Source organism: Berghia stephanieae, chromosome 3, assembly GCF_034508935.2.
Source record: "Berghia stephanieae isolate SIO BIC M18660-M18661 chromosome 3, UCSD_Bste_1.3, whole genome shotgun sequence".
Taxonomy (NCBI): Eukaryota; Metazoa; Mollusca; class Gastropoda; order Nudibranchia; family Aeolidiidae; genus Berghia; species Berghia stephanieae.
This window is the reverse complement of record NC_088362.1, coordinates 76,621,657-76,645,564: the sequence shown is the minus strand read 5'-3', so window position 1 is coordinate 76,645,564 and position 23,908 is coordinate 76,621,657. Positions and strand designations below refer to the sequence as shown.

At 34.5% G+C, this 23,908-nt stretch overlaps 1 protein-coding gene across 1 annotated transcript in view; it reads right to left on the bottom strand.

The window, feature by feature from the left end:
• The window catches only part of LOC144968485 (activating signal cointegrator 1 complex subunit 3-like), a 232,020-nt gene extending 209,107 nt beyond the window's left edge, over positions 1-22,913 (bottom strand). Inside the window, exons 1-22 of the mRNA XM_078906909.1 lie at positions 22,485-22,913; positions 18,278-18,502; positions 17,692-18,020; positions 17,317-17,437; positions 16,280-16,332; positions 15,777-15,913; positions 15,215-15,353; positions 14,617-14,742; positions 13,559-13,759; positions 13,065-13,205; positions 12,415-12,579; positions 10,470-10,626; positions 6,767-6,858; positions 6,397-6,531; positions 5,761-5,952; positions 5,163-5,387; positions 4,044-4,163; positions 3,537-3,701; positions 3,221-3,307; positions 2,802-2,978; positions 1,860-2,085; positions 1,126-1,280 (exon numbers count right to left, since the gene is read on the bottom strand). Of these exons, the coding sequence (XP_078763035.1) occupies positions 1,126-1,280; positions 1,860-2,085; positions 2,802-2,978; positions 3,221-3,307; positions 3,537-3,701; positions 4,044-4,163; positions 5,163-5,387; positions 5,761-5,952; positions 6,397-6,531; positions 6,767-6,858; positions 10,470-10,626; positions 12,415-12,579; positions 13,065-13,205; positions 13,559-13,759; positions 14,617-14,742; positions 15,215-15,353; positions 15,777-15,913; positions 16,280-16,332; positions 17,317-17,437; positions 17,692-18,020; positions 18,278-18,502; positions 22,485-22,746 (3,630 nt within the window). The 5' untranslated portion in view covers positions 22,747-22,913. The remainder of the gene's footprint in view (positions 1-1,125; positions 1,281-1,859; positions 2,086-2,801; positions 2,979-3,220; positions 3,308-3,536; positions 3,702-4,043; positions 4,164-5,162; positions 5,388-5,760; positions 5,953-6,396; positions 6,532-6,766; positions 6,859-10,469; positions 10,627-12,414; positions 12,580-13,064; positions 13,206-13,558; positions 13,760-14,616; positions 14,743-15,214; positions 15,354-15,776; positions 15,914-16,279; positions 16,333-17,316; positions 17,438-17,691; positions 18,021-18,277; positions 18,503-22,484) is intronic.
• Between the last annotated feature and the right edge of the window lie 995 nt (positions 22,914-23,908).

Sequence of the window (23,908 nt, the reverse complement as noted above, 5' to 3'; positions counted from 1 at the left end):
CAAGGTATGAACACGTGCAAGAATTTTGTTGATAGCATAACAAACGCGGATTTTACAGGCATTTTTCGGTTAATTATGAAAGAGCCCTCGTATATATCTTTATGAATACCTAAAATTATATCAGTTCTCATGGTTGTATGTGTCTATCAACACAAGGGTAAGGTGACAAAACATTTATGTTTCATTTTAACTTCATTATTAATTTTCAGTTTTTATTACTTTTTACTACAACTAGACATATAATGAAATTTACGCATTCAAAGAAAAACCCACTCAAAAACACTAAAACACCAATCTACAACCTCAAACTTCTTCAATTATTCATTTGCACCCCGCACTATCACAGACTGGAATGTTATTCCTGAATCATGTGTGAACACAACAGATTTAGAAACATTCAAGTGAAGATTATCAAAATTCTTCAGCCTAAACATCAACAATGGCTGTCACATTCAACAGCTCTATCTGCTCTCGAATACAAATAGTCAGAATTGAGTCGACTTCGAGTAACATTCAGATTCACATTCAAATTAGTTTCTCAATTTTCCAAAAATTATCACCGTACCAATAAGGTCGCGGGTTCAAACCCCAATCAACCACCGAAAAATTTTGTTTTTCTCTATTGTATTCTGGCACTTTTCTATTCACTTCATCTCTTGTTGTTAGCAACATAAGTGCCTGCTCCACTCACTTTTCTGAATTAAAAATTCACCCCATACACCGGAGCATACTCAATGTCTCAATTGTTTCTATGTTATATGTTTGTGTTGAGAATATTGGCTATTAAGCTTAACTGCTGGCATACTAACTTCGCTGTGGTTGTGTGTATTGTACCAGCTACCTCCAGTAGTCGGTGAGAGAGGGATCTAGCAATGAATGACCTGAGTTTGATACAAATTTTTTTGGGTTCGTGGATAGCTCATACGGTAGAGTCACGCTCTCACCGGCCAGGCGGAGTTGTCTTACCAATAAGGTCGCGGGTTCAAACCCCATCAACCACCAAAAGTTTTTTATTCTCTATTGTCTTCTGGCACTTCTCTATTCACTTCATCTCTTGTTGTTACCAACATAAGTACCTGCTCCACTCACTTTTCTGAATTAAAAATTCACTACTGCTGTTACTACCTTATCATCCCATTTGAAGTCTGGTGTTATCTCCAGCCTCACTCTCAACACAGTTCGGGTGATTGGCTGGATAGAGCAGTCTATGTTAAGCTGAGGGATTTGGTGGGCACATCTCTTGATGATGGCACCCATCTTTGCATGGCTCACCATTATACCTGATACAATGGGGGAAAAAAAAGGGGGGGGGGAGGGAGAGAAAAGTATTATAGACCAATGGGTCAAGGAAGTAATTAGGAAGGGAACAACAGCGCTCATCACCACATTGCAAAAGAGAGGAAGAAGATCACTGGTTGGTTGGGAATCTGAATCTCATGGCAACACAGCAGAAATATCAAAGATTCGATTCCAAGTATTTCCTTCATTGCATGAATGGGGGTTCCAATAGTTCAGTGATTCAGCATTCTCAATTTTTATAAACAGTACACTAAAATGAAAAGCTTTATGACCTTTTTCTGATGAAAATACAGTGAGACTTGACAACCAATAAATGACTGAACCAATTTATTGTTGCATTCCATGTATTGGACTTAATAAAAGAAAAGAAGGAATTTCTGTCCTGCTTGGAGCTAAAATTATCACTTTGATATCATAACATGACAATTTCTGACAACTACATAATAAGAGAAAGCTTAATTTAAAATTTGTGACATTCAACAAATTAATACTCAAAAAAGATGATGAAATAAGTCTTTAAAATTAAATCAAAGAATAAAAGAGCAATAATTTTATCATACCAATCTCCTTTGCATCCATCTCCCTCAGTCTGTCAGGCAAAAGTCTTCGTTGTTCTATCTTAGTGAGAATTTCGTGGCTGAGAGTTCCAAATTGCCTCATAGGGTTCTCAAACATCCACAGCCTCTTGTCCACCATCTTACACATTTCCAGCAGTTTGGCAGCAAGAACTGGGTGGCTGTTACGAAGAGATATCTCAAACAGAGCCCTCATGATTCGACCAGCATTCTAAAAATGATTTGTCAAAATAGGAAATAACAATCATGTTATTCTTCATCAAGAGAGGGGGGGGGGGGGGGGGGGGGGGAGAGAATTGAAAATTTCACATATTCAGCCGATTGAGAACTATATTATAGAGCTTTGACATTATTTTTTTGAGAATGAGATAATCCAGGCATTAGCCAAAGTGCAGTACTAAAAATTGAGCAAAAAGGATTTAAGTTTCTTGCTTGAGGAAAAAGACGTTTCAATGGTATTGTTTCCAGCACTATGCATTTCTTTATCTTTCTTGCAATCAAACTCGAAATCTAAAACACTGCATTGGCATTAAGATGTTACTGATGAAAGAATATTATGACATATATTTATCAAAGTATTAATAAGGTCAAATCAATTCATGTATCACTAGTGTCTTATCAAAAGGATAGCAAGCAATTGTTATTGTCTGTTTCCCACTATAGAAACTGGGATAAACTCCAGCTCCATGGGCCTAATGGCTCTGAAAGGACTACTTTCTAATTTCCCTCGATCTAAAGGAACTCAGCTACCAATTCATTGCTGAGTGAACAGATCAGTGTGGCAAAACTACTCTGACCATGGATTGACAGGGAGTGCACTAACTATAGCACCATCTTTTACACCAACAAAAATAAAATTATAGTGTCTGAAAGCATCACAAAGCCACCACCCTCTCCCCCTCCACTTGTGCCTATTCATCAATGTACCTGAGCAACATAAGACATGTCAGAGACAAGAGAGAAGGAATCAATGGAGATCCTGGATACATAGGACTGAAGCAGAATGTTGACTTTTCCATGCGGGTTTTCCTTGCCTCCCCTGACTATCATCTCACAGCCATCATTGGTCAATCGGTCCAACTCGTCCATTTCATCATCTCGAACCTTTATGAAGAGAAGATAAAAAATTTAGCACTGGATATATGAAATTATGAAGTTGATTAAGACTAAAAAGAACCAATTAATTTCTTAACTTATAGTAATGAGCAAAGTTCCCCACTCAAACATTTAAATTACAGTCCATTTCTGTATTTTCTTCACTATTGGAGGGGTTTTGTCTCTAATAACTAAAAAAAAATATAATCTTTTTTTTTCTTAATCTACAAAATTTACTTTGGATGACTCACCTTGATCTGTTCAAACTCTTGTGCATTTGAAACAAGGTTTAAAACATCTGCCTCTGTCATAGCAGCCTTCAGCATTTCATTAATCACCTGTATGTGAAACCAAAATGAAAGAAATATTTTCATTTTAAATTTATCACAAATAATGAAATTTTTTAAGACGTGGATTAAAAAAAAAGTTAAACAGTAATTGTAAAATACCAACAACAACAACAACAACAACAACAACAACAACAAATAACCTCAATCTCAACCTTAAACATACAAGACAATGATTTTATGATGATAAGCTGGAAATCATTATTACCAATTACATTACCTCAACAGTGTCATATTTGATGTAGAAATTGCTGGCAATGCGTCCCAAGTCAGTTGAAAATAGATAGCCTGTATGTTCTTCATAACGAATCATGCGGGCCTTGTCTAGTTTCTTTGCTGCATCTTTAATCAGTTCTGTTCTATGGGCATCCAGCATAGGATCGGCCTGTCAAAAAAAAAATTTTAAAGAAAAAACACAGGAATGGAATGCATAGCTAAAAATGAGAAGACTCAAGAAATTTTGGTAATTCAATGCCCATAATTAAATAATAACATCTTATTTTTGGCAACCACAAAAGTACTATAAGCTTGCCCAATCTATGCAAATACATTCTCTGACGCATAGTTTGGTGGTTTTCCTATTATCAACAAAAGCTAAAAATGGACATTCAGTTGAAATTTAGTTGATACCATCTTTATAAAGTGATAATTTCATTATGTTCATATTTCATGTTAACACAACGCATCATCTACTTTCTTAAATCATTTGACACAACTATTCCCTTACCTCAACGTAGCTGGTATTGATCCCATAGACCAATGGATTCTTCCTCATTCGAACAAACAAGTAGGTATAGCTGAGCCATTTGACAGCTTCCTCCACGTTGGTGACTGTACCCAGTGACACCTAGAATCACAAGTAAAATGAAGAAAAGTGCAAGTTTTACATATGGCAGCAATTTCAAATTATTTACACAAAATTTGTTACAATTACAATGCATTAACAAAAACACAAAAGCAGACCTGCCGACTTCTACGAAAAATTCGTAAAACTACGAATTTTGGCTCCCTCTGTAGAACAAATAAAGCTACTCAAATTGAATAAATCATGTCGAAAATGACAATATAACACTTAATGACACAGTGTATGGACTTAGAAACGTTTTTCAATCTTTCTGAGGGTAAATTGGTTACTTTCAAAGGTAAATTTAATGAATAGTATTGTTTTCTTCATGAAAACTACGAATTTTTCAAAGTTAGAGAAGGCAGGTCTGCAAAAGAGCCATCAGAAAAACAAAGCCGGACTTCACTTCTTGTAGCCATAAAAAGACAGTTGCATTTGCTTGCTATCCTTTGGATAAGATACTAGTCTATTGTAAAGGACTTTCCACCAGACCTGACAGACCCAGCTGCTCAACCACTTAGGTAGTCAGAAGGAGAGCAGCCTGGATCAATACCAGTCCCTTTGCTTTTAAGGAGAGTACTCAAATATTTCAAATAAGATTTCCATTAGGCGAGAAAACGTTGGCTTCAAAAATTGATAGATTTACTACTCTGATTCCTGAGCTTCAAAGCTAATAAGAAGGTTTGAGGTTCCATACCCAGGCTGATTATTTAGGATAACTTTTTTTCTTGTATTTTTCACTCTGCTTTTGTCTGGCACTGCTTCAAAATATCTTTCATATTTTTGTCTTACATAGTTCCTGCTCCCAAATTTTTAAGTAACCACCAAGCATTCATTTTACACCTGGATACAATCTCCAATTTTGAATTGCCCACACGGTAGCAGTAGCACTTGAACTTGGGATCAAATACCACAAGCTCATCGTCTTACCACAAGACCATCAAACTGCACAGTAACACAAAGTGACTCAAGACCCTAGGATTTTAAAAGACTTTTACCTACCTCAGCATTCAGGTGGTCAGTCAAACTGTTGATGAACTGTGACTCAATTGGGTTCTGTCGTGTCATCAGACTGAGGTAATGACTCAGTTTGTCATGAGTGGTGATGATGGTGCCATGACCGAATTTGTCAAACTGAGGACGACCAGCTCGACCAAATATCTGCATGACATCCAGAATGCCCAGGTCCACAAATTGACCTTTCTTGGCATCGTAGATTTGGGTACCCTGGGGAAATACATTAGAATTTGGATAGAACTTAGTATCAAAATCCTCACAATATCCCAAATGCTCTCTCTCTCTCTCTCTCTCTCTCTCTCTCTCTCTCTCTCTCTCTCTATCTCTCTCTTTCTCTCTCTCTGTATGTGTGTGTGAAAGAGAGAGAGAGAGAGAGAGAGAGAGAGAGAGAGAGAGAGAGAGAGAGAGAGAGCAGAGATTTCTATAAGCCCAAATCTTACAAATAAAAATAAATCATTAAGTTCGGTTTAAAATAATAAAATGAAAAAAGAAAGAAAGGCCGTTTGGGTTGTTTTTTTTAGATATAAACTGCTAGGGTAACTCTAACATTAGAACTATTCACATTAAAGAAAAATGGACCTACTTTGATAATGACTGCATGGGCAGGCAAGTTGACACCCCAAGCCAGAGTTGCAGTACACACCAACACTTTGATGTGGCCCTCAGCAAAATAATGCTCAACCAGATTACGATCAGGCCTCAGCATTCCTGCATGGTGGATGCCAAAGCCATCATTGAACATCTCACGAAGTTGCTTATTTTTGCTCCTGCTAATCTATAAACCACAGGAAAGATATGAAATTCAAGTAACTATTTCGTCACATAACATAATGTAGTTATCTTTAATCAATACAACTGAACCTAAAGGAATTAACTCAAATCTTTTTTTATTCCATTTATAAGTCATATCTTTTTAAAAAATCAAATAAGGTTTGGATTAGTTAAACTTTGCCTCTTAGAGAATAATGAATAATTCTTGCAAGGCTCTCTTATACAATAAATGGCTTATAAATAGATAAGAATGAAAAATCTAAATGATGCTACGTTTTGAAAATCAAGAAGAATAATTGAAATGGAAAAGAGAAAATAATAAATAAATAAATAAATAAATAAATAAATAAATAAATAAATAAATAAATAAATAAATAAATAAAGCTATATTTCATGCACTCGATGTAATTGAAAGGATTTCCTTCAAATTAGTTGAAAATTTACTCACAGCCTTCTGGGCATCACCAAAACTTCTTGATTGCTCTGCAGCAAACAGAGGTGTCTCTCCCTTTTGCTTGGCTAATTCAATCAGGTTGAAAGAAGTACGGACTGTCTCATTCCTTGCATGGACAAAAACCATCACCTGAAATTTTAAAACAAAACTAAAAAAAAACTATGTATATATATAATCTCTAATATTTAAAAAAATAAAAATTAAAATAATAATATAATAATAATAATAATAATAATAATAATAATAATAATAATAATAATAATAATAATAATAATAATAATAATAATAATAATAATAATTTAAAAATTAAAAATAAATTGTAGGTCATTCACAAGAAGCATTAGAATACTAATAGTGGCATCACCTGATATCCTTTTTTGAGCTGATCTGTCACCTTTTCGTAACACACAGTATTATAATCCCTCAGCTGTGTCATCTTGTTGACGGCTTTGATTCCTATAAAAGAGAAAGATTTTGTTGAAGTGAATAATGTTAATATTTCAATGTTTTATATTGTCAGTTGATAAGATTTATAATTAATTCTTTAGTTGCCACAGGGCGGTAAGGCATTCACAAAACATGGCCGCTATGTTGCCACAGTCGCCATACGGCGACAATTAAAAGATCGCCGATGTCAGGGAAATAAATTAATCATACGAGCGCGTGACGAACTGCTCGACTGCCGTGAGTCACACTGATGGCAATCAAGCCTTCTTATCACGTATGGTGACGTGTAAACACATTTTTGACAAGAATTGTTGAGTTTTTTTTATGCGAATGCTTTGTTTACAATTTTACAGTGGATTCAGACAGTGGTGGCAATGTTTATAGACATGATTCTGATTCTAGGGGATTATTTTTTTACTAAATGGGGGAATGGAGACCGAGTTGAGCAATGAATACAGAATTTGAATCAGACAATGGTTTCATTGATGGTGATGAGGTCAAGGCGAAGATTTGGGTAATAAAATAGAAGGGGGTGTGGCATGAATGCAACAGGTGTTAGCGATCAGTGGATTTAGAATGTTTTAACATATGAAGAGATGTATAATCCTGCTAAATGGCTTATTGACTTTAGTGAGAGTTCAGGAGAAATGAATACTGGATTCAGTGAAGAGGAAAAAACAATACCTGTAAAGTATTTTCAACTTTACTTTCCGAATGCTTTGGTATAAAAAATTTTCTGTATAATATATATTTTTTCGTAACAACACAAAGGAAAAAAAGATATCACAATGACTTTTTCAGTACTCTATTTTCAAACACTACTCAACAATGTCCAACAATAAAAATCCATTTATATACATTTATGGTGGAGATATATGACAAAATGTATAAAAAATACATTAAAAAATAATAATAATTAAGTTTTCAATATGGTGGCATGGTCAAGTAACCTCATATGCATATCTCATTATGTCACACACAGCGTACACAACGACAACAGTTTAGTTGAGACGGGATCCCGTTCCTGACACCTGCTGACCCGGTCACGGTGAGCGGTCAATCACCGAGAGGAATTTACCTAACGGGGATTGCCGTTTCACTCAATTTAACAATGTTTTGTTTTATTGTCTGTTAGACACCCATATTGAATGAGTTGAAATATCACTACTTGGTATAAAAGTTTATATTTTCTACTTTTACTGTGTGTTTTTTATTTTTCATACTATTACTAGATTTCTCAATATAAGTTATCAATGAACGGTAACAAATTACACAAAAAATATAGCGGGTGCAACATTTCAAAAATTAGAGAAAAAAAAACGTTGCTATGGATTTGTCTGAATTTTATGTATTATAAAGAGAAGATGTAAATACTTCTCCTCACAAAAAACGTATTTTTCCTCAACACAAATATATCCGCTACGAGCATTCAAACTCGTCAGTGTAGTTTGGGGCTGGTCTTTAACTGAATTGCGTTGATGACAAATCGCATTTTATTCATATCATTGATAATGCCGGATGCTCTTTTTTTTTTCCAATTTTGCTGTTGTTTGGTGACAGGTCTCTGTGCCTTGTTCTCCAAGAAGTCTAAGTCCAAACTTATATTGAGTGATGTGTGGTATGCACTGGTACTCAAGGAGGTGTTGTTTTGGGATTATTTTGTTTGGAAAATATTTTCTGTATGTATCCGTGTAATGTTTTATTGCACTTTGAATATATTGGATCGTGTCTGCTTTGATCGATTTTGTGTGTGAAATAAAGTTGTGCACATGACTATAGGCCTTGTTTATATTGTCGAAAATTAATCCAATACTGCAAGCGTCGTCAATGATGAGTGGGTCGTGGGTGCAGTTCTTTGTTTGTTGGATAATTGTAAGTGTAGACTTTTTCTTGTTAGTATTTGTGGCAGTGGTTGCCAATGAATGATCTGCTGTGGTAAGCCTGTTGTGTAATGCGGTATTCTGTCCAATTCAGAGGCAATAAGACCATCCCTGAGGGTGAGTGGCTCGTGCATGAGATTTGAAAGTCTCTCCTGCGTTTTGGAGTTTGTTGTTATATTCTACTCTGTCGATATCAAACATGCAAGTGCAACCCGTTTCAAGGTTGATTTATTTATTATTAGCGTCTTGGCAATGAGAAAATACAAAGAAGCTAATGAGTCGTGTGTTCAATGTGCTTTATAATGTGTACTTTTTACACATAAATTATGAGTGTGCTCCTTGCTTGTCCAATGCCGTGTCAGTCCCATAGACTAAAAGAATGTTATTAGAATAATTTGAACATTTAAATGGTTTCTTGCGGGCACGTTTCTATTTCTGTGTTAAACAAAGCATACCACGACATGTCCTACATAATGAATTCACTGCTTGGTTATGACTTGCAATTGTGTGGTCCATGCTGTAAGAGAAAATTCAAAATTGACTGAGCAATGTAAGCAATGATATAGTGAATTAATGAATAAAATGAGTTTTAAAACACTCTGTATTACTTCTCATATCCATGCATACATAACAGCGTACATAAAATTTGGAAAAAGAAAAACCAAATACTTCACCCAATTTGGTGAAAGAAAGGGGGGGGGGGGGGCAGGAAAATTCTAACAAGCAGTTGAGCTAAGTTGAGGCCCAACACACAATGTCATTTAAAATTAAACATTAGCAAGATAATTCAAATTATGCAATTTAAAAATCAAATTAACTCATCATTGAAAAAAATAAAAAATAAACATACAATTAACAATAAAACCGCAGCGAAATATTACGTTTCAATAACAAGGCTAAAGAGGTAATATCATTATTACCTGACCTACCGCGGAAAAATAATCATTACAAAATAATGAAAACTGAAGAGTAAATGAAACTTACCTCATTTCGTAGTAAAACTTGTGCCTTGTGAATCACACCAAAAAAAATTTAAAGTTTATAGCAACGTTTTTTTAGAATCCTGAGGTAATTACAAGTAATTTTATTAAATGTTATAGAAAAATATGTGAATTTGAATCACGGCTTGTGGAATAAGTACTGGAGATATTGAAATAAAAATTGGACCGATGGAAAGAGGAGGTCTGCGAGAATTCTTTGCATTTGGGTGGAATTGCATCGTCACGAAGATCGTGAGGTTAATTGGTACGGAAATCATCCATTGGTATCACCCAATGCACGTCAAATCTACGTTCTGGGAATTGATATCGGCTGACCGCTGTTGACCCCGGTTACCTGTCGGGTGAGGTTACGTCGGCGCTCGGAACAGCGGGAAACTAAACGGTCAGATTTATAGTGCAGATTAGACGCCGTGCACAACATACCTACGTATATTCATATCCACCCATGAAAAATTGAGTAAGGTGTAATGATTCATTTATTTTTAGTTTTTATTTTTCCTGAGAGCACTGAATTTTAATTAATTTTGCCAAAAAGGCTTGGCAACTAGGATTTATTTTAGTGCCAGAATGCCGGGCAACTAAAGAGTTAAGAGATGGAGAATATCCATGCCACTCAACCAAGAAAGTCAGCTTTTGTTGGTTGATGAAGGATATGAAAATTAGAAATGATATAAAGTTTTACACATTTGAGAAAACGATCACTCTTTAAACCTATGCACATGTAAGAGACCACACTTACCTATGAAAGTTTGTCCAAGAGGCACAGGTCTGAATCTACCGTCAAAGAAAAACAGACCAAGGTAAGGGTTTACATTAAGGAAAGTAGCGACATCCAGGTAGTTGGGGAGAGTGGCAGACAGGCCGACAATACGAATCATGCTTTGAGTACTCTCCACCTTGACAAGAAAAATATGGTAAAAATAATCATTGTTTCTGCAAATTAAGACCTATTATAAATCGAATAAAATCAGTACAAAATAAAAGAGAGAATTAAAAATTAGAACACATGAAATTTTGTTCAAATATTATTTTTTGTTTCTTCATTTTCTAACTTCTATTATTATTATCATCATCATCATCATCATCATCGTCGTCATCATTATTATTATCATTAATATTATTATTATTATTATTATTATTATTATTATTATTATTATTACTATTATTATTATTATACTGTGTTCCAAAAGTTCTGTCCAATAATTGATGTGTTTTAATTTTTCACTAACGCTTTTTTAATACCTTCTCAATAGTTCCCATGAGTTTCACACGTAATATTCGGCCATTGTGTTGTCTTGAGGAATGAAAACAACTCACCTAGTGGTAAAGTCGATAGAATCGTACTTTGATCGCGCTCATCCAATGTGTTGTTTTTAACACCATACATATTTGGTAAGTACATTATCCAAATTCAGTATTGCTTTTGAAATTTTAACTAAAATTTTTATTGTGGCTTTATTTACTCATCATAGTAAAGTTGGATAATTCGCACATTTGGTATGATTAATTCTAGGATTGAAGTTTTTGTTGTTTTAAGGCATTTTGGTGTGTGCAAAAAGATAATTCAATGTTTAGTCCAAAGTTTTAATGACACCGGTTTAGTAAAAGAGAGTCCAAGAAGTGGCAGGCCAAGGGCAACAACTGAGGGAATGGACTTGTGGATTTTACACATAGAAAAAAACCCATTTTTGACAAGTGAAAATACTGCTAGGAATGTAGGTGCATCTGTTTTAAGACGTTTGAGAGTTCAAGGTGTTGAAATCCTTATTGCCCAGGTTTTGCCATACATTACTGAGCATGGAGCAACATTTCAGCATGAATTTTACAGGAACTTCTTCAAAATCACAATATTGAACTGGCCATCACTAGACCCTGACCTTAATCCAATCAAACAATCTTTGGGATGACCTGGATAGAAAGATAAGGAAGAGGAGACAACCACAAAATAGACGGCCGATCATCGTAGCATTGCAGGAGGAATGGCATGGAACATCACAAAGAATGTTGAGAAAACTCATTCAGTCCATGAATCATCGGTGCCCTGCTGTATTGGAAGCTAGAAGAGGACACACAAGGTACTAGACAAACTTGAACACTGAATTTGTCAAGTGTGTGTATTAAAATTTTCTCCCTTCAAAAGTTTTCATGCGTTTGCTAATTGATTTCGTCATTTCATGAAAGATTTTAAAAGTTATGCAACATCAAAGTTAAAGTGGACAATATCATCATCATCATTCATCATTCTTCTTTTTCATCATCATCGTCGTCATCACCGTCGTTGTCATCATTATCACTATTAATATTAATATTATTATTATTATTATTATTATTATTATTATTATTATTATTATTATTATTATCATCATCATTATTATTACTATTATTATTTTCATATGATAAATAATTCAAATTGCTATGGAGAGATTTTTGCAGATTAAATAAGTTTTGGTCAATGGATCGAACCCCTGAAAATTAAGATAAATTCAAATGGACTAAGGAATGTTGTCTCATTCACCTTTTGAGATATCAACTGTACTTTCTGAAAATCATAAACAAACATTACAGTAAGGTACAAAAATGCCCCCTAATTTAGAAATCTCTTAGCACAGGGCTCTAAAAGCTTCTGGCCATTCGTGTTGAAAGATCCAGTTTATTCATTATTCCCAAATGACCCTGTCACCTACCTGTCTCTTGGTTCTGGCCACCAGTGTTTCTATAACGGGTCCTCTGTCATCATGAAGTAAGTGAACCTCATCAATGATTAGGAGTCTAACAAGCTGGGCCAGAGCCACATCTCCTGTACTTTTCCGAGTTACTACATCCCATTTCTCTGGTGTTGTCACCAGCATCTATTAGATCAATGAACAAATAATTTACAATATTTAATATTTTTATCATTTTTCTAAAATCCCGCTGATTCTTTCGTTGTCTTTACCTATTGAATGATCAACTACAATGTCAAACCACACTTTAACAAAGAAAAGAGTGTTATCTATCACGGATTCATCAAATTCATTGTAAAACTTGTTGATAAAGGGGTAACCCTAATCTTCCACATCATTTGTCTTTGTCTACTAAGTTGGAAATTAGATTAAACCCTTTTGTCATTCTTGTCGTTCTTGTTTTGTTTGATATGTTTTAAATCTTTTTTCTTTTACATCTTACACTCCCAGTATCTTTCCAATGTTAGATCTGCATTAAAGCTAGTATTACGTGATAACTAATATTTATTTACCTAACCTTCCAAAGCTATTATTCTCTCAAACTAGAAGGTTTAGTTCAACAATATTATAAATTTATACTATTTAAAATCACATAGAGACCATCGTGATACCTGAGTGTTAAGTATTTCTTGTTTAGTCAAAGACATATCACCAGTCAACTCTTTCACTGTTATCCCCAAAGCATCAAGGCGTCCTCCAAAATTCCTGACCATTTCTGCTGCTAGCGCTTTCATGGGTGCAACATACACAATCTAGAGAAAAAGAAACATTATGGAAGGAATAGTATTTCTTAAAGACTAAATAAAATCTAACAATGAAGTTATGCTTGGTTATCAAAAATCCACATAAACTTTGCTTCACCTTTTTATAGACTCAACAGTCTAAATCAAGCAAAGAAGTCAGTGATCAATTCAGTTGTAATTCTTTTTTTTTTTAATAGTTTACAGAGAGTTTATATTATTAGGCCATCTGTAGGGAAGTAATCTTGTTAACAATACCATACTTTTACAAAAACCGCTGTCCATCTTTAAACAAAGGAAACTTTTATGCAAAAAGTTGAAAGAAATTAAACTTTAGAAATTTAAAGAACTAACGACCGCCTTACCTTGAATTCATTCTTTTTGATAACACCTTGCTCAATATGTTGCCTGATCTCCCTCAAAATGGTAAGCATGGCAATGTTTGTTTTACCAGCTCCAGTCGGTGCACAAATCAGCAAGTTCTCATTGGTTTTGTATGCAGAATTAAAGACCACTGACTGAATGCGGTTGAGATGTGTGGTATTTTTAAAAGCTGCTTGAGCAATCTGAAAAATAGGAAAAATAAATATTCAAAAACAATAGAAGTTGTCAGCTAAAAACTACTTATTATAAAAGGTAAAATAGTGAGGTATTAAATAAAAACAATACAAATGAGGAATAAATTTCGTCAACAGTAAAACGAAAACAAAACAAAAATAATTAAAGATAGCAATGCAATACCAAAACAAAGACCATTGATGACAATAGGCTAGTAATCACTGGAGATTAGAAGTAAAAACTTTATCTGATTATAATGTGGAGAAAACCAATGGTCTTAATAAAAAATATAAATAATTTCTGAACAGAAACTCAAAAACAGAAAAATGATAATGACTATTTGCCATTGTCATAATGTCATCAAATTTTCTTTTATCTGATTCTATGACGACATGAGAACACAATATGTGCTAATTCTATAAAACGTTTGACCATTCTTAATTCCAAACTAAATTCTCTTTTTCTCCCTGTCCTAAAACATCTATCGAAACAACGAGAATTAAGTATCACTGTAGTCATTACTTTCTTTCTTTTCATTATTTTTTTTGGGAGGCATAATTGGACAATACATTCAAGGTTACAGAATTTGTAATCTGATCACTTGGTTATGCGAATCATGAAACATCTGGTCTGAAATTTCATTGATTTTTGATTCCATGTATTAAACCCTCAGTTTATAGTCAAATTTCTCAATTCATGAATGATAACCACAATACCTGTCTGAACAGAAAAAAAAAAAAGAAACGGTTTTACAAAATACAGTTAATTTGCAATTTCTTAAAGAGTAAAACCAAACACATAGAAGTAGAGTAAACATCTGGCTAATATATAAACAGAAATGTTAGTAATATCTAACAATATTCACCTCATCGAGGGAAGCAATAGGCACACGTTTCTCCTCTTGTCTGATGGGTGCTGGGTCAGTTGGTGGAATGCTGATCTCTTCATACAGTTTCTCGTCTTTGCGTGTGCAATTTGATGGTAAAGTCAGCTGAGGAAAAAAAAAGTATTTATATAACTGTATAGGGAGAAATTCCACAGGCGCCAATTCAATGACTATTTACAAATATACTGAGTTGATCACCTGGAGTTAAAATTAAAGTTTTATTTAAACAAAGAATGAAACTGGAATGTTAGGAATAATATTAAAAAGATATTTTTGCATCTACAACTACGATCATTATTTTGTTGCAGTTGGAATGCCTGGGACTTTTTATATATGTATTACAGATTGTCTCAGAGAAATAAAAACACTCTTAGCTCTCAGTTTTAAAAATGTTTCATGTGGCATGAAAAAATTATCATCTTAAATGTTAGTCAAAGAACATCAGTAAAGTTACTCAATATTCAAATGATACTTTAATGACTAGAAAATTCTATTCAGGACTGTTCTCTTTGGTATCTCCATGCATAAACAGCACTTACAAATTTTAAAAAATAAAATTCCACAACATAAGACTTACCTTTGTTCCTGAAATATAGGCAGATGATTGTTGAGTTTCAGCGAGCTTATCAAAAACAAATGGATACCTCTCCTGCCTCACATATGTGCTTCGACTTGAGAATAATGGTGCATTAGCTGCTCTTCTTAGTGCCTCCTCTCTGAAGGTGATAATAAGATTGTTATTGATCACAAAAAAAAAAAAAGATTATTATAAAGCTTAAATACTATGTTTTTGTAAATTAACGAATTCAATAACCAACAAGAGCTAAACCTAAAAAAAGAAAATCAAATTGAAAAAAAAAGAAAAATATACCAAACATCTGATATATGAAAATTTTACTTCTATTTCATGGCATTGGAAAAGTTGGCCTCCTCAATTATTCAAGTTCAAGTCCATAAGATGCAATAGGCACGGTGTGCCCTTCATTGCAAATCTTATAATAAATCAATTGCAAAAATCAGAGCACTGGATTTTACAATACACTATATAAATCATATTTCTGATACTTGTCACCCCATCTGAAATACATGCATCATCATGCTGATAAAATTATCAAAAAATATCATGAAAATAAAATTACCTGGCAGCCCTGTAATCTTCCGGAGTCATATCCATCTCTTGTGCTTCGTCGAGATCTTTGACCCGATTCTTTGTTTGCCTCTTTATCTTCCTTTCTTCTTTTCTCAGTTGTTTTTCTATATTTACTTCCTCAGCAGTCTAAGAAATAACAAGATGCATATGATTAACAACAAATTTCTCTTCAAAGATTGAAAAGAAGTCAAAATAACTAAAATGTTGAAACACACATTAAACCATTCTATTTGGCGCATCAAAATCAAAAAAACATGAAAAATTGTTCCAGGAATAGCAACTTTGTTATTGATTATGCTTTCTTGCTTTTGTTTTATCTATTTCTTAATACTATTAAATTTTAAATGGCAAGCAAGCACCACTCTCGTGGGATATTTTGATTAAGTAGCCTCTCTTAATTCAATATATATAAATAAAATAACTTTTTATCATCATTATCAAAAAATAAACAGAACATGGATCATTTTGCAGAGATAAACATATCAGTATTACCTTGACAATAACTTGACGGCAATAATTAGGGCCTTCATCCTCTGCTCTTATCTCTGTGGATAAGTATTAGATTTAATATTTTCATATACACTGATAAAACAAAAAATGAATCCCCCTCTGTTTACGTTTTCTATAAGATGAAAGGAATTTTTAAGTTGACGACACAAATGTGACTGAAATTCCAATTACTGAGTTAAAAATCCAAAGAATACAATCTTTTTGTAATGCTTAATTTTTTTAAAAATTACTTTACTATGATGATTTATTATTGTATTTGTTTTTTCCCAGATTACAGGATAAATACATTTTCAATGTCCAAGGAATAACTACAAATTTCACCTCCATGATGCATCAAAAAGCTGGACAATCTGCCACAATAGGGTTTGGTCTAAACCAATATTTGTTAAATATCGAAGAGGTGAGTAAGATACAGGGCCAGACAAAGCAGAAATAAAAATACAAGAAAAATTAACCGTCCTAAAAAATCAGGGCTGCCGAGTTGAGACAGGCTGATGTTTTGGGATGGTTTATTCTAGTATTTTTTCTTTCCGCTTTATCTGGCACTGTTTCATTCATACCTCTTCAGATATTTATTTAAAACCAGTGCCTGCTCTCTGTTGTGTCATTTAAATATTTGTTACAAAAGCTAGGGCTAAAGCAACTTAACTGATCTAGTTTGTGACCCATCATCTCAATCATGTATTTTGTTGATGTGAACTAAACACTGGAAATCAACTTTATGAAAAATTATGAAATTTTATTAAAATCAATGTTTGATTAAGAAGGATGAATAAAACTCCATAAACTACATAAGTCTCAAATCTTGTAACTGTAACCATTTTCAGTTTAAAATCAACTTGTGGAATTTGCTTCAACCTAAATAAAACCGATTAGATTTCATTTAACCTAAATTCCCTAAACATCACTATCATTACAAACTCCTTTATATCTAAGTCCATGAAAACATCTGTTCACTACAATATGAATTTCATTCCTTGAGACTCCTAGAGAATATCTGTCAGTTATGATAAACTTACTTGGAATGGATTGTATAATGGCCTTTGTGGTTTCTGTGGCTTTAGCTACCACTAGCCTTTTGCGATTCTCCAATAATTGTTGGATCAATTCAAATCGATCAAAGCCGAGAAGATCAAAAAGCTGGGGAGACATGATGTAAAAAAACAAAACACCAATAAACAGCTTGTATTTGTAGGGAACTAACCAAAATAATAATATTATTTTTTAATTGTGATTAAAGGATTGACAAAATAACCTTGTTTCCTTCATTTATGCTGTGTGAGAATTAAAATTATAGAATTTTTATTAGCGTTATACACTAAAAGGGATACTTTGAAAAAAAAATGTTTAATTTAAATTTTCAAAAATTGAGATATAGATATTTTATTGCTCACCTCATTCTGAATTTCTTCATTTTTCCTTCCACTTGCAAGAACCTCAAATATGGCTGATGTTAACTCATCCAGATTTAGAGACGTTTCACTCCCATCAAAATAAATAGTCAACATGGACACCAGCCAATCTGTACCAAAATCCTGTGCATCATCTTTGGAAGCAGAGGGCATTTCAGACTGACTTGGCACATAGCGTAAGTCAGCAGTTGGTTTTTCTTTCAAATCCTCTTCATCACTAATTGCATCATCTTCATTGTCAGCTTCTCCCTCATAGGTCATGGAGAATTTAATAGAACTGCCAAACTCTTCCACGACAGCTGCTCCATCACCTAAAATAGACATCCAGCAAAAGCAATAACACTATTATTATGAGTTATTAATTGCTACTATAGGGACTACACATTTGATTGTTTGAAAGGTTAGCCCTATGTCTTTATCAACTATGATGATGATGATGATTTTGATGATGATAATGATGATGATGAGGAGGAGGAGGATAATGATGACGACGAGGATGGTGATGAAGATGATGATCAATGGTGGTGAATACAAAAGTACTGAGAGATAAGCTGAATAAAATTCTAACCCTCTTCTCTTTGTGTTGACAATTCCGCTAAAACAGACTCAGGCAGCCATCCTGTAATTTTTTTGACCAATTGACAACATTTTGTGGCAGCACTTGCTGGATATGGCCCAAAGGTGCTTTTTAGTTGTGTGGCCTCTCTTTGGCTCACATTATCCACAGATTTGAAAATGCTAAAAAGGAACGCAGCTCCACATTCCACAGTTTCAGCTGATTCTTCAGGACCAACTGTAAAACAGACAAAAGTGGATAAAATGGCTCAAATAAGTAAAATATACAAGTAGATTAGTTTTTCAAAATTATACGTTATCATTCCCCAGTGCTGCACTTTCAAATCTTTTACTTATGCAGATTCCACATAATTTTAATGAACGTTTTATTGATACCAAACAATATTTTATAGTGATTCAGGACAATTCCTGCTTGTAATAATGTGCTTATGCATTTGCTTTTTTTTTTTTTTTTTTGGGGGGGGGGGGGGGAAGGGGGGTGAAAACTCAATAGGTAAAATGCTTGACTCACATGCAAAGGGGTTTGCATTATTCCCAGATCCAGTCAAGGGTTTTTTTTTACCTGTCAACCCATCCAAAAGTGATAAGGTTACTGGGACTTTTTTTGTCAGACAAAAAGCTCTTTGCGATAGACTAACCCACTGTTGAAAGGGAAACAAGCAATTCTTATTGTCTGTTCAATGCTACAGAAACCAGGATAAACCAGCTCCATGGACCATATTGGTATTGTTCTTCAGTGAATAAATTCATCTTTCATGGAAATGCAAAATAGCAGACTCACCCTAGTTAACAGTGGGCTACAGGTGTTCATTATCTCTCAGTTCAACAATTAGGACGATTTTATTAAGGACTTAGAAATGTCTCAATTGAGACAGGAATCATAATAAATTAGTAAGTGAGCGAACCTAAATCACAGAAGGTAGACAGTCCTTCAAACCCATAAGATCCATGGGGCATGGAGCCGGAGTCTATCCTGGTTTCTACAAATGAACAATATCAATTGCTTGCTACCCTATTGATAGGACGCTAGTCTATCCACCAGATCTATCAACTACTCAATCACTGGTGGGTGAACAGGGTGGGGTTAGAAAAAAATCTCAACTTCACCTGGGATCTAAAATTGGTTTCTGCGCATGTGAAGCAACAGAGCTATCGGGGACCCTCGAGTTAAATGAAACAATTATATTTATATAACCAGAATGGCCCCCATTTTAACAAAGGGAGCATTTTGAGCAAGTAAGAGCATGAGAAACAGAATTCTGGGTCATGTGCAGTAAGCACAATCAGAAGGGGCAGAAAATATTGAGAGAATTTAAATTATGGGGGCATGAACTCTATACCTCATACTAAATGGTTCACTAATTGAACAGTAGGATTCAGAATCAAGAATCTCAAGCTGACTGATCCATTAAAACAAGTAAGGAAGAAAAAAAACACATCTCCACTATACTGGATTAAACAAGTTTCCATATTACAAAAATGCGGATTGGGAGGCGTAAATGTATAATAATAATAATAATAATAATAATAATAATAATAATAATAATAATAATAATAATAATAATAATAGATCTTTATTGTCCGTAAATATGGCAATTTGTCATTTAGTTACACTTGTTATAACGATAAATGATAACTGTAACATTGAACAGATATATATATATCTCTCTCTCTCTCTCTCCTCTCTCTCTCTCTCTCTCTCTCTCTCTCTCTCCTCTCTCTCTCTCTCTCTCTCTCTCTCTCTCTCTCTCTCTCTCTCTCTCTCTCCTCTCTCTCTCCTCTCTCCTCTCTTCTCTCTCTCTCTCTCTCTCTCTCTCTTCTCTCTCTCTCTCTCTCTCTCTCTCTCTCTCTCTCCTCCTCTCCTCTCTCTCTCTCTCCTCTCTCTCTCTCTCTCCCCTCTCTCTCTCTCTCTCTCTCCCTCTCTCTCTCTCTCTCTCTCTCTCTCTCTCTCTCTCTCTCTCTCTCTCTCCTCTCTCTCCTCTCTCTCTCCTCTCTCTCTCCCTCTCTCTCTCTCTCTCTCTCTCTCTCTCTCTCTCTCTCTCTCTCTCTCTCTCCTCTCTCCTCTCTCTCTCTCTCTCTCTCTCTCTCTCCTTCCTCTCTCTCTCTCTCCTCTCTCTCTCTCTCTCTCCTCTCTTCTCTCTCTCTCTCTCTCTCTCTCTCTCTCTCTCTCTCTCTCTCTCTCTCTCTCTCTCCTCTCTCCTCTCTCTCTCTCTCTCTCTCTCTCTCTCTCTCTCTCTCTCTCCTCTCTCTCTCTCTCTCTCTCTCTTCTCTCTCTCTCTCTCTCTCTCTCTCTCTCTCTCTCTCTCTCTCTCTCTCTCTCTCTCTCTCTCTCTCTCTCTCTCTCTCTCTCTCTCTCTCTCTCTCTCTCTACTATTTGGCAAGAACTGTCAAGATAGAAACCCGATCTCTGGAAAGGCTGCGGCTATTCAGACTCGAGTCTGAATAGTCTCCCATGGCTATTCGGACTCAAATTTCAATGCGCCTGTGCAATGAACAGATTATTTGGAACCAGGCTGAATAGTCTCCCATGGCAGTATAGTTTTTGTTTGTTTTGTTGTTTTTTTAATAATTTAATTATTGATAATTACACAAAAGTAATGCAAATCGAAATTACGATTTTAGCAACTATTAATGGGTAGTCTAAACCCACTTTATTTGATGAGAAAGACAAAACCATGGATCAATTGGAAATCCAGATATAAATTAAAAAGAAAAGAGTTAAAACTAAAACACTTCAAAAGTAACAAAAGTCAGTCAAGGTAACTGTGGTATAAATTAAAAGCTTTTCTGACAACACAACAAATTAAATTAAGACAAAAATAAATAATTTAAAAATTACAAATTCTGACTATCAGTGATAGTGTGAGTAGGAGTATGAGCTGAGTCTAGTGTGATAATATGATGATATGGGCAAAACCGAATTTCTTCTCTTTTTTTTTTCTTCAGTTCCACCCTCTGCCCACTGTCCACATTGTGTCGTCCTCCTCTCCGTATGTGCACGCACATTTGAGTTTTTGAGTCCGAATAGCAACGGGAGACTATTCAGACTCGAGTCCGAATTGCCACTTTGCTCTGAAAAACAATGCAAGATGGTGGCAGGGAACACGCCATTGTTTAATGCCCATAAAGTTAAAGTCTTATTCGCAGTAACAATTATCAAAATCAATGATCAGACATCAAAATCAAAGTTGAAGTTGAACTTGATGACAGAAATTTGACATTTGAAAATTGATTGGGAGTTGGGAGGTTCTTACTCTAAAGTCTACTACTCGGGGACCCAAATAATTATGGGGGTTTGGGAGGGGGGAAACTTTTTTTTTAAAAAATAAATTTGGGGGTTTGAGAGTGGGGAAACTTTTTTTTTTTAAAAGTCTCTCCCCTCCCAAACCCCCTGCTAGAAGACTTAAAAAATAAAAGTTTCCTCCCTCCCAAACCCCCAAAATTATTTGGGTCCCAGAGTTTGCGGTAGTAGTAGTAGGCAAAGACTCTTGTCTTAGTCTTACTCTTACAAGGTACTTTGGTAAACGTCCATTTGGCCCTCCAGCACGGAGTCGATAAATGGGCTAGTGGCTGTGACCCGATTTTTTGGACTTTTGAGTCATGGGTCTCAGAAAAAGTTCAATAGATTTTTTGTTTATGGGTGGATTTTAATGATTGATGTCTTATTTTCTTCAGGAGAAATTACTCTATCGTTTGGTGTAGTTTATTTTAAAATCAATGACAATTAGTATAACTTTTGATTATGGATAAAATAGGGTATAATTTAGCTTTGGATAATTAAAAGATTAGAACTTGGTAAATCAAAATTTCATGCTGGCTCGTTTATTTAACATCTTAACTTTTATATAAAATTAAATTCAGGGCAAAGTTGTATACCGCATCCATGAAATTCGTTCCAGCAAAATCATTACTCAAATATTAGCGGCCATTTTAGACCAGTTTTGAAATCCAAATGGTGGTTACTACCGGAAATGCAACACTTTTCAGGTCACAAAAAGTCCTTCGGTAAATAACAAAGGCAAATAGAAGACCATTTTTCAGCCTTTAAACTAACATAACTTTTCTTCTGCTTATCTGATTTTCACAATTTTGGTATCATTAGAATCGTGTTGAAAAGCACTTTAAAATTATATAGGTTTCATTGAGCTCAATCCAATTTGAATTTTTTACCAAAGTACCTATCAGTACTCAACTCTTACCAAATAGTTTTGAGATTCCGATTAATTCTTGTAAAGCATTTGCTGATTCAGACTTGCTTGCGTCCGCCTTCTTTTTGACTATAGCCTGTATTTTACTCCATGATGTACTTCTTTCTTTCTGTTTCTCAAGAGCCAAAGATTTTCTCAAGGCGAGATCTCTGCTCCAGCTGTCATCACCACTCAAAGTTGATGTCTCTTCAGATGAAACATTCCCGAACGCCCTAAGAGCACCGGTTAGTCTAGGAACTTCAAAAGATCGCATACTTTTTCCGGGTTGTAATTATAAAATCAGAACATTTTAATTTTTTTAGAATGAAATATTATGAAATTATACTTGCTTCAGAACCTAAAGGCTACAGTTACAATGGAAAGACTCCGTGTTGTGCAATAGAAACTGAAACTAGAGTCGGTCGTTTGTTATTGTTATGTAAACTTTTTTCTACTTTTTTACTTTGATTACTTTGTGCTTTCAAGATACACAGTGGAACGCGGATAAACCGAAGTCAGAGTAGTATTTTTTATCAAGGGTCGACAGAGACCATAGCCTTCTCCAATGGACATTTCTGTAAAAAATTACGTCACAATCCAAAATTGAGAAAGTGAGTTGTTGTGAGTTGTGTCAGTTGTGATCAAGCTAACAAATGATAACATTTGTTGAACTATTGAGTTCAGCCACAGATTACATTTAATCATTAAATTTAACTTACCATTCAATTTCTTATGGTAGTCGTCTTTTCGCAAGTTTTTTTTTTTTTGTAATTTTTGTTTTGTTTTGATTTAGTTTAGTTTGGTTTTGTTTTTTGTTTTTATTTTGCTGTAGTTGGTTTGTGTTGTTTTATTTCGTTTTTGTTTTTGCTTTTTAATATTTTTTGTTTGTTTGTTGTTGTTGTTTTGTTTTTGGTATTGCTATTTTTTTGTTTTCGTTTTTGTTTTGTTTTTTGGTTTGTTTCTTTTTTGGTTTGTTTGTATTGTTTGTTTTTTTGCGGGGTAGTTGTTGGGTTGTTTTTTTGTTGTTGTTGTTGTTTTTTTTGTTTTTTTTTGTTTTTTTTGTTTTTTTTTCTTTCTTTGGAATTGTTTGGGCTTCGTTTTGTTTTCTTTTGTTGTTGTTTTATTTTTATTTTTTCTTTCTTGTTTTTTTTTTCTAAGGGAGTTTTTTTGGGTTCAGCAAAGTTCCCTTAACATTTTGTTCAGAAGAGAGCAAAACAGCTGCATTTGGCAACATTTGGATGATTTACATTAACAATATTATACACAACGAACTCTGTCGTGATTGCGATCATTGAACTCGCCCACATACTTGGGCCAGGTGTTTACATTTCATAAGATTCATTTACATCACTCACTAGCATTGCCACCCTGAGTTCCAAACGACACAGCAAAGTATACACTCTGTACACACTTTACATAAATAACTGTTAGAATTT